This window comes from Ctenopharyngodon idella, chromosome 22, assembly GCF_019924925.1.
Source record: "Ctenopharyngodon idella isolate HZGC_01 chromosome 22, HZGC01, whole genome shotgun sequence".
Lineage (NCBI taxonomy): Eukaryota > Metazoa > Chordata > Actinopteri > Cypriniformes > Xenocyprididae > Ctenopharyngodon > Ctenopharyngodon idella.
In genome coordinates this window covers 6,053,056-6,064,553 of record NC_067241.1, presented here as the reverse complement: position 1 = coordinate 6,064,553, position 11,498 = coordinate 6,053,056, and the positions used below count along the sequence as shown (strand labels likewise).

At 44.9% G+C, this 11,498-nt stretch overlaps 1 protein-coding gene across 11 annotated transcripts in view; it reads left to right on the top strand.

The window, feature by feature from the left end:
* The first annotated feature begins 1,918 nt into the window (after positions 1-1,918).
* agrn (agrin) overlaps positions 1,919-11,498 on the top strand; it is a 261,972-nt gene continuing 252,392 nt past the window's right edge. For 5 of the 11 annotated variants that reach the window (XM_051879042.1, XM_051879031.1, XM_051879030.1 and 2 more), the window contains exons 1-2: positions 1,919-2,369; positions 3,601-3,862. In XM_051879042.1, coding sequence (XP_051735002.1) covers positions 2,169-2,369; positions 3,601-3,862 — 463 coding nt within the window. In that variant the 5' untranslated portion in view covers positions 1,919-2,168. The remainder of the gene's footprint in view (positions 2,370-3,600; positions 3,863-11,498) is intronic. The other 6 variants (XM_051879034.1, XM_051879040.1, XM_051879032.1 and 3 more) reach the window with 2 other exon arrangements.

The window sequence follows — 11,498 nt, the reverse complement described above, 5'->3', positions numbered from 1 at the left end:
AATAAAAATGTAGTTCATGACCCCTTTAATACTTTTACTTCATACTTAATACAGGTGACAAATTTGTGGGCAGGAGCGAGCTGTTGTTGTGATGTTAAAAGCCCTCGAACTAAGACAGAGATGCTGATGGTTTATGTTACCTGAATTTCAAAAGTGATGTCTGCACGTCTTTTGCTTTTACATCAATCCATATGCTGTATTATTTTCTTCCATTGTAAAGTACAGCAATAGTTTTCCACAAATGTTGAACTCCTACGCTTGTTTCAAAGTAGACTGAGTGATTTCACTGGGGTGATATTTCAGTTTGAATGATATTTCTCGAATGAGCTTGACTGTAATGGGCTTTATGTGGGCTGACTTCATTATGTTACAGCAAAGTGAACGAGAGAGAGAGAGTGGGTGGGTAGGACTTCACTCTAAGCCGAATAGTATGAGATTTGTTTTATTAGTTGTATAAAAACTCATAGGCACAAATCACACTTTCTTAAATATTTCAGCAAGCAGACGTTAAGACCATGTAAGTGTTTAAATCTGGAAGGGAAGTGGTTAAATATCAGTTTAGAGAACCTTTTGAAGTTCATGTTGATGATGTATTAAAAGTTACTTATACAGAGCAGCTGTCTTAAGTAATAATTCACGCCATTGTCACGCACTGCCAATAATGTAACCATTTCCCAAATGAAAATGTATTTTAAATAAACTTTCTAAATCTATGGGTATTGTGGTATAAAAATTAAGGACCGGGACACAGTGCCATTAAAATGAGAGTATTTCTACAAATATATCAGTGCAACCACAGATTCCACACCCTGTCATTTTCCAGGAATAGATGGACGGGTAGTGAAATTACAGCTTTTGAAAGGGTGGAAATTTATGCACTGTCAGTTTAGAACTGGGAGCGACAGTAAGATTTTTATCAGTTGTGTGTGTCAGAATGATGTTCACATTAGCAACATCATTACTCATCTCTGTTTCAATATGTTAAGATGGAAGTTGTTACAATTATTTGTGTCAAGGTTAACTGTTTTTTACTTTTTTTAAAAGATACTGTACTTTCCAGTGCATTTTGCAGTGTACATTTTGCAGTAAGTATCAAGTAATTTTAGTGAACAACTGAGACTGATTGTACAATTATAAACAGTCTCAGCAAATAATTACATATTAAGCTCATGTTGTAATAAATATTAAAATTAAATAAATGGTATGATATTTAAAGTAAATTTCTGTATATAGAATCTTAATATATTATTATTATTATTGTTGTTGTTTTATTTTTATCTTTTTACATTTTTTTTTTTTTATAAATGAATTTAGCACACGCCATCTTACCTCAAATTTGAATTGTTAAGCCTCCGTATTTTAGAAAAATGTAAGTTGCTAACAGGTTTCTACGTAAGGACTACAACTACCACAAGAATGTGAGTTTACATCCTTGATGAATCGGTCTCCTGTTGTAGTCCCTATAGGATCTTATTAGCAATTTTTTTAAAGCGGCTGTAAAATACACTTTTAAAGTGTGATTAAGTAATTTATCTTGTTGACCAAAACGTGAAACTATCTTAAAATAATAATAAACTCATAATTTTCAGATTTGATTTTCTCATAAAACCACGTTCAAATCAAAACAATAGCTTGAAAATGCTACATTTTTTCGGGTTTTTTGGGACTACAAACGGAACATCTCTGTATATTCATATGAGAGTAAATGCAAAGATCACTTTTAGTTAAAAAAGCTTTCTGTTCACTCCATCTGAAATCCTGTGGAGCGGTTTATTTGTCCGAATTGGCGCAATCTCTCCAAGGGGTGGCGTTTTACACCGGTTTCTCTCTCTCGTGCGCTTGAAATCACCCCCTCCGTCGCTCTTATCAGCAATTCAGATTGCATGCAAATGCCCTGTGAAAGGAGCGTCATTCTGAAAGGAGAGCGAGTGTGCGCGCGAGGGGGGTGAGCAGCGGCATTCCTCGTTCCTCTCTCTATTCTTCTCTGTCTGCCGGCTGATGCTCGCGCGTTCACTCAGCGCAGATATGAGCGCAGATCGCTGTGAAGTTTAAAGAACACCGAGAGCAGCGCGCGGTCGTATTAGTATTTACATCAAACTTGCTGCAGAACTCGTCCGGCGTGGGCATTAAGAGTTCGGAACTTTCTCTTTTATCCGTTTGCTTTGACCATGGGCTCTTTCCGCAGAAAGGCGTTTTATTGGCCCGTTTGGTCATTTGCTGTTGTTTTTGTGATTTTGAGTCAGCGTTGTCATGGAAGTTGTTCAGAAAAGGAGCTGGAAAAAAGAGAAGAAGAGGCGAATATAGTTTTAACCGGGACTGTAGAGGAGATCTTGAACATGGATCCAGTGCACAACACTTATTCCTGTAAGGTAAGACTTTGCGCACCAGCCACTCTTCACATGCATCAAAGTGAAAGTAAAAAAGGTAAATATGTACTTCATAACACATTGTATCGCAAGTCTAAGCTTATACTTGAAAATCAGTTGTCACTGTGCAACTGTGTTGCAATATATATCACCTGTTAGACAAATAGACAAAAGCTACCAGTAGCCTATAATATTTGAGTTGTCCTGGTCAGAAACTCACAGCATATCATGGGAACATGTTGTCTAGATGGGCACCTCACTAAGTTGTGCTTGTTCATGAACACTAAGTACTGTAGCTGCAACCACTCATCCCAATATAAAATTGCATACAATTGTAAATAAAAGGGATATTTGTTAAACTGTTCCTAATGGGTTTTTCTTATGTGAGGATATTGGTTCTACTCAGTTAATGAAAAAATGTCAACCTGCACAGTCCTACTTTGATCCACCTGTAATTTGAGCTTTCATACATGAGCAACCTGAACCTCAGCCTTTGCAGTGACTTGATGTCCTTTCAAGCTCTATTAGTGCTTCGGGTTCAATTATATTCAATTATCATGTAATCATGGGCTTACTTTGTTAGAAGTAACTGAATGCGGTAATGCATATCAAAGTCTCGCAGAAGCTAATCACTAGGACATAAAAAGTGTGAAAAGAAGGGTAATCTGAAATTGCAGCTCTTCCTACCATCGTTTCATTGTGTGATGGACGAGATATGGCACTGCAAAGCTTATATGGAAGGGTTAAAAAGTCTGAGACAAATGCTGCTTTTTTGCATTTTTAAAAATGACTAATATATGAGCATAACAATTTCAGTAAGTTAAATTGAAAAATATACATGCATTTCTTAGCTTTTGGATTTAATGACAGCTGCACTTGAACTCCACAAGTTTGGGTAAAACCTGTTATCCATCATTGAACATCCGACCGCCAGGAGTTCATTTCCTTGGATTTAATATGTAACCTAGGAATAGTGCAGAATCTCACATTTCTTTAAATATTTCTTATTCATTTGACATCACAACTTTTCATTTTGTTTTAAATATTTCTCCCATTTCTGGACCCCCACTGAGGCATATATGAATCAAAAACGTATAGTAAGTGTGGTGCAGAGTTAAATTGTAGAGTCTTATGCGGCTGTAGGTGGCTGACCTCTCTGGAATGTGCAGGAGTGACCTTGATCTGCAGGAAATGGTGTTTTCTTAATCTCATGTTGTCTTTTCTCTGTCTGAAGGTCAGAGTATGGCGCTACCTGAAAGGCAAGACCATGGTGAACGGAGAGGTGCTGCTGGACGGAGGAAACAAGGTCATGATCGGTGGCTTCGGGGACCCCGATATTTGCGACAATCAGGTGGCCACCGGAGATACCCGCATTTTCTTTGTCAACCTGGCCCCTGAGTACATGTGGCCAAACCACAAGAACGAACTGATGCTCAACTCAAGCCTGATGAGGATTACTCTCCGCAACTTGGAGGAGGTAGAGCACTGCGTTGAAGGTAAAAACACTTTCCTGACTCAGCATAAAGCTGTAACTCATGTCTGCTGGCGGTATAGAGATTTGAGAGTTAGAAAGCTTCTGTGGTGGTGACGGCGCTCCTGATTGCAAAAGCAGGTGGTGTTTTCTGCTCTAACTGCATCTTCATTCAGCCTAATGAAGCGGTGCATGTGTTTTGACATTACATTAACCATTTACATTATATTAATAATGCAGTCATGGCTTTCCAAATGAATATTCTTTTCTACACTTTTATCCTCAACTTTTCTTATTGAATTTCTTGGGCCCCGGGGCCTTAAAAGCAAAGCATATCATGTGCGCCGTCACTAGCCATCAGCCGCAGACAGTCAGTGCTCTCGAAGGGTGTGTCTGTTCACTAACTAAGCACCTGCAGGGCCTTTGACTAATCTGAGTGAAAGTCCAAACCTCTGCCTTTCCCTGAGGGAAATCATTTATAGAGTTGGAGTGGAGATACTAAAACGTAACTGCATAGCTTCAAGCTATGTGGCCCTCACAAGGGCTCCTGCATCTGTGTTATGATGGCATTCGCTGCTTATTTCCACCTTTCCCAAGACAGACTGTCAGAGGAAAGTTTGGCTCTGTGGGAAAGAAGAAATAGTATAAATTAGACCAGACTGTGGTCCAAACTACTGTGACTTTCAAAGTGCTTTTGCTTTATTAATGTAAATGTGAAGTAGTGGTTGTCCTTCTAATATAAATGGCGAGTTTCTTTTTTCCATTTTGTAAATCCACAGTGCTTGTAGTTTAATCTTTCTTAGTGCTCTACAATGCTGGCAACCGTACAAGCAGAGAAAATACACATTAGCCTGGAATACAACAAAGCATTTGAAGCTAACATCACTCTTTTAGGTCCAATCGATTCTGTAAATTGGCACTCTGCATCCTCTCTGGATGGCAGATTGTATTGTGTAGACTTTTGACTATCAACATAAAGTCTGGCCCATTTTGCAACTTATTCTGGCTAAGAAACAACCACTTTTATAGGAATATTGCTTGATTGACTTTCAAAAGTTAGAATAACTCAGAATACATAGTTAAATGTACAAGTTTGCTTAAAGGATTAGTTCATTTTAGAATTAAAATTTCCTTATAATTTACTCACCCCCATGTCATCCAAGATGTTTATGTCTTTCTTTCTTCAGTTGAAAATAAATTAAGGTTCACTCAACATTCCAGAATTTTATTTTTCATATAGGCCACGTACACACTGTAAGTTTCAGGAGTGACAACCGCATTTAAATGCGGGAGTGAATCCCCTAAATTATCATTACATGTGTGTACGGAACACGACTCACTCTCGAAAATGCGATGATTGACAGCTTGGAAACCATAGCGACGTTCTGGCGTCTCTCGTGTTTGGTATCCATTATTGTGACCAAAGTAATATTACAGTGGCAAAACATTCGTTATTTTCAGCAATTTAACTAAACACACTAACACATTCGACGGAGGCGTCGTGTTTTGTTTATGCTTGTACAGCCTGTTTCACACAGCGCGCTCTTTGTGTGTTGCCATGATCACTCATTATAAGCGTTTTTGGGCTTGTTGTTAAGCTCGTCTCATAAAGCGAACGGGTTTATTGAGTTATTAAAGTGAGCAGACACAAATCGCGATATTTTGGTCTTATTTTCAGCATAAAGCATTTGAATTTATTTAGGATTATTATGGGCTTATTCTTGTTCGCTGATTTTTCTAGCAAGATCTGGCTCGTCGAATGAAAAAAGGCTTGTGCTTTCCTTGTGATTCACCGCACATACAGAAGAGAGACACATCTCCGATGAAAGTTAAAAAACGTCATTAACAACTAGTTGTTCAGTTCGGTTCCGTACACACTGCATAAAAATTCTGTAAATGCGGTTGACACTACCTGTATTTTTCGGGAGTTAATTCGGTTGTAGAATGCGGTTGTCACTCCCGTATTTTTCTGAACCCTGTGTGTACAGGACGCGATTAAGCACTAAAAGGTGAACTGACAACCGAATTTAGCTGCAGTGTGTACGTGGCCATAGTGGACTTCACTATGCTACAACGTGTTGAAGGTCCAAATTGTAGTTTCAGTGCAGCTTCTAAGGGTTCTACACGATCCCAGACGATGAATAAGGGTCTTATCTAATGAAACGATTGGTCATTTTCTAAAAAAAAAAAAAAATGTATATACTTTTAACCATAAATGCTTGTCTTGCACTGCTCTGCGATGCGCAATGCATTACGTAATCTGTCAGGGAATGAACACAGACAGAGGATCCAAGTGCAAGAATAACAATATTTATTGACAGGAAAATGCTGTACAATAACTTCACTCCAAGGGTCAGTCGAGGCAGAGGCTGTGGCGTGCAGAGTGGCGAGGCACTGGGTGGCGCAGGGCTACAGCGGGTATCAGAGAACAAGGATAATCCAACCCAGAAAACAGGGCACACGACGAAAGTCCAGAATCCAAAAACCAGGAAGAAACACACAGAGAACACGACACCGGGAACAGCCTGCAACGAACTGACAAAGACACATAAAGACATGCACAATATATAACAACCACTAACAAGACACGGCTGGCAACAGATCGCAATCAGACCATAATGGGTGACGCCCACACAATCATTCACTCACACCCAACACACACACACACACACACACACACACACACACAACAACACACGAGGGTGAGTAAGTGAATCCATGAACCGTGACAGTACCCCCTCTCCTATGAGCGCCTCCTGGCGCTCCCAGGAGAGCCTACCTGTTGATAGTAATCATCAATAAGAGAGTGATCCAGGATGTCCCTGGCAGGAACCCAACTCCTCTCCTCCGGACCGTAACCCTCCCAGTCCACCAAGTACTGGAATCCGCGTCCCCTTCGCCTAGCGTCCAAAATACGACGAACCGAATAAACGGGTTCCCCATCTACGAGACGCGGCGGGGGGGGAACCGGAACCGGCGGATTAATGTTAGCATGAAAAACAGGTTTGATTTTAGATACGTGGAATACGGGGTGAATTCTACGGTACGCTGGGGGGAATTTGAGGCGGACTGTCACCGGACTAAGAATCTTGGTGACAGTAAACGGGCCAATGAATTTAGGTGCCAACTTATTACATACGGAGCGGAGCGGAATGTTCCTGGAAGAAAGCCACACTTTTTGTCCGACGACGTATACGGGAGGCTTCAGCCGGTGGCGATCGGCCTGGGCCTTGGTGCGCGCTCCCACCTGAATAAGAGTCTCTCGGGCTCTTCTCCACGTGTGACGACACCTCTGGACGAAGGCGTGAGCGGAGGGGACCGCGACTTCGGATTCCAGACTAGGAAAGATAGGTGGCTGGTAACCTAGACTACACTGGAAAGGCGACAGGCCCGTAGCCGACACTGGTAACGAGTTGTGCGCGTACTCCACCCAAGGAAGCTGCTGACTCCAGGATGAAGGATTCTGAGCTACCCGACATCGCAACGTTCTCCCCAAATCCTGGTTGGCTCTCTCAGCTTGCCCGTTACTCTGGGGATGGAACCCAGATGACAAACTAACAGTCGCTCCCAGTAATCTGCAAAACTCCTTCCAGAATCTGGAGGTAAACTGGGATCCCCTGTCAGAAACCACGTCTACCGGGAGGCCATGAATACGAAAGACGTGATTAATGACAGTAACCGCTGTCTCCTTGGCAGAGGGTAATTTGGGCAAGGGGATGAAATGTGCCGCCTTCGAGAACCGGTCCACTACGGTCAAAATCACCGTATTGCCCTGTGAAGGAGGGAGGCCTGTTACGAAATCTAGCGCTATGTGGGACCAGGGTCTTGAAGGGACAGACAGCGGTTGAAGAAGCCCATCTGGGGAACGATTAGAAATCTTACCACGAGCGCAGACAGAGCAAGCCAAAACAAAATTGCGAACATCGCGAGCCATGCAGGGCCACCAGAATCGTTGCTTAACCAAAAACATGGTACGACTAACCCCTGGATGACAAGCCAGATTGGAATCATGGCCCCATCGGATAACGTCTGGACGTAACCTCTCTGGTACAAATAATCGACTCGGTGGGCACCCGGGCGGAGGCGTTACCCCTTCTAAGGCCGTGTGGACCTTCGACTCGACCTCCCATGTGAGTGAAGAGACAATGAGTCTCTCAGGTAAAATACACTCGGGAGTGGACGGGCGCTCGGAACGATCAAAAATACGAGATAAAGCATCGGGCTTGATGTTCTTAGACCCGGGACGATATGATAGAGAAAAATCGAAACGACCGAAAAACAGAGCCCACCGAGCCTGCCTAGAGTTTAGTCTTTTAGCGGATCTGATGTATTCTAAATTCTTATGATCGGTCCAGACGATGAAAGGTACCCCCGACCCCTCCAACCAGTGACGCCATTCTTCCAAAGCTAATTTGACCGCCAGCAGCTCCCTGTTACCAATGTCGTAATTCCGTTCGGCGGCGGATAAGCGATGAGAAAAAAACGCGCAAGGATGCATCTTATCGTCCGTGGCGGCGCGCTGGGAAAGAACTGCCCCTACCCCCACCTCTGAAGCATCAACCTCCACCACAAACTGACGTGAAGGATCAGGGGCGACAAGAATGGGAGCCGAAACAAAGCGGCTCTTCAGATTGGAAAATGCAGCCTCAGCTGTATTAGACCACCTGAACGCCGTTGCGGTGGAGGTTAAGGCGGTCAGAGGAGCGGCTAGTTGGCTGAAGTTGCGAATAAAACGCCGGTAAAAATTGGCGAATCCCAAAAACCTCTGCAGGGCCTTACGGGAATCTGGGATTGGCCAATCCACCACAGCCTTAACCTTGTCAGGATCCATGCGCACCCCCTCAGACGACACGATATACCCTAAAAATGGAACTGACTGTGCATGAAAAACGCACTTCTCCGCCTTGACAAAAAGCCCATTCTCTAGCAGCCTCTGGAGCACTCGTCTGACGTGTTGCACATGTTCCTGGAGAGAAGAAGAAAATATCAATATGTCGTCCAGGTAGACATAAATGAACTGATCGATCATGTCTCTCAACACGTCATTAACGAGTGCTTGAAACACGGCGGGCGAGTTGGAAAGGCCGAAAGGCATAACCAAGTATTCAAAGTGCCCTCTAGGGGTGTTAAATGCCGTCTTCCACTCATCCCCCTCCCTAATGCGAACCAAATGATAAGCGTTGCGCAGGTCCAATTTCGTGAAAAGAGACGCGCCCTGCAGCCGTTCAAAGGCAGAAGACATCAACGGCAAAGGATAAGTATTCTTTACCGTGATGTTGTTCAGTCCTCTGTAATCAATGCACGGCCGCAGCGACCCGTCCTTCTTACCCACGAAAAAAAAACCCGCCCCCGCGGGAGACGAGGAAGGGCGGATGATCCCAGCTGCCAGAGAATCAGAAATGTATTTCTCCATGACCTCCCTTTCCGGATTAGAAAGTGAATATAACTTGCCTTTAGGCGGAGAAGACCCTGGTACTAAGTCTATGGCACAGTCGTAGGGACGATGCGGAGGAAGAGAAGCAGCCCGGGACTTACTGAACACTTCCTTCAGGTCAAGGTACTCCTCTGGCACGTTTGACAGATTCACCGACGACTCCTGTAACACAGAACGAGACACAGAAGAACAGGCAGACAACAAACAAGACGCATGACACTGGTTGCTCCATTCTGCCACGGACCCCTGACCCCACTCGATCCTGGGCTTGTGTTTGAGCAACCACGGATGACCCAAGACGACCGGATGAGTAGTAGATCTAGAAATAAAAAATGGCAACTGTTCAGTGTGATTACCGGAAGTGATGACGGTTAAGGGCTCCGTGGCGTGTGTGATGGTGGGTAGCTTCTGTCCATTAAGGGCGATGACAGTTATGGCATGTTCCAAAGGGTGAATGGGTATGTGCAAACGCGTGACCAGATCATAGTCCATGATGCTGCCCTCCGCCCCCGAGTCGACCAGAGCCTGGCAGGTGTGATGCCCCGATACCCACTGTAGTCTCACCGGGAGGAGTGTCGCAGATGAGGATTTATCCAAGGAAAGACCACCCGACAATAACCTCGGTACTACTGTCGGGCTCTGCCTTTTACGGGACACTCCCTAAGAAAATGCCCCGCCCCTCCACAGTACAAACACAGTCCCATCTCTCTCCGGTGTAATCTCTCCTCCCGGGAGAGCCGAGCTCTACCCACCTGCATGGGTTCAGGATCGAACGGGGGACCGACCGTGTTAACTCCGCTGGCACCGCTCTCCTCCATTTCCTCGAAGCGCGCTACGGGCCTCTTACGCGCCGCGCGTTCTTGCAAGCGAGCGTCCACCCGCAGCGCGAGCTCAATGAGACCGTCGAGACTGGTGGGTAGATCCAGCTGGTAAATCTCCTGCTGAACACGGTCGGCCAACCCATGCAGGAACATATCCCACTGCGCCTCCTCGTTCCACTTGCATTCCGCTGCCAGGGTGCGGAATTTGATGGCGTAATCAGACACTGGTTGGATTCCCTGCCGCAGATCCGCGAGTTTGCGCGCGGCCTCCCGTCCCGCCACCGAACGGTCGAAGACCCGTCTCATCTCCTGCGACAGGGTGTGGAATGAGGAGCAGCACTGATGTTTGTTCTCCCACACCGCTGTTCCCCACAACGCTGCGCGTCCCGTCAGAAGCGTCATGACCAACGCGACTTTAGATTCCTCAGAAGAAAACGTGTTAGGTTGCAAAGAGAAATAAATAGAGCACTTCGTTAGAAAGGCTCTACAAACATCTGGTTCTCCAGCATACCTCTCTGGTGCAGGAATACGCGGCTCTTGTTGACTGCTGACGTTGGCGGATGGGTGGGGAACAGACGGTGGAGCTGGCGCAGTGGGAGATGAAAGATGTTGAACCTGGGTAGATAACTCAGCCACCTGCGCCACCAACGCCTGAACGGCACGAGCAGTGGCCACCACTTGCTCGTCCTGATGATCCATCCGTTGAGCACTCCTGCTCAAATACTCCTGAAGATCCGACGACCTTGCTGGATCCATAAGTGGTCAGTTCGTTCTGTCAGGGAATGAACACAGACAGAGGATCCAAGTGCAAGAATAACAATATTTATTGACAGGAAAATGCTGTACAATAACTTCACTCCAAGGGTCAGTCGAGGCAGAGGCTGTGGCGTGCAGAGTGGCGAGGCACTGGGTGGCGCAGGGCTACAGCGGGTATCAGAGAACAAGGATAATCCAACCCAGAAAACAGGGCACACGACGAAAGTCCAGAATCCAAAAACCAGGAAGAAACACACAGAGAACACGACACCGGGAACAGCCTGCAACGAACTGACAAAGACACATAAAGACATGCACAATATATAACAACCACTAACAAGACACGGCTGGCAACAGATCGCAATCAGACCATAATGGGTGACGCCCACACAATCATTCACTCACACCCAACACACACACACACACACACACACACACACACACACACACAACAACACACGAGGGTGAGTAAGTGAATCCATGAACCGTGACAGTAATCATGTTGAAAAAAAGTCATGCGTGACGTAGGCAGAAGCACCGCGGTAGGGTGAAAAACTCCATCTCATTTTCTCTTCCAACTTCAAAATCACCCAACATCGTTGTTTTACCTTTTTTTGTAAAGGGTGTTTGACTTAGTCTTTGCACGTTCG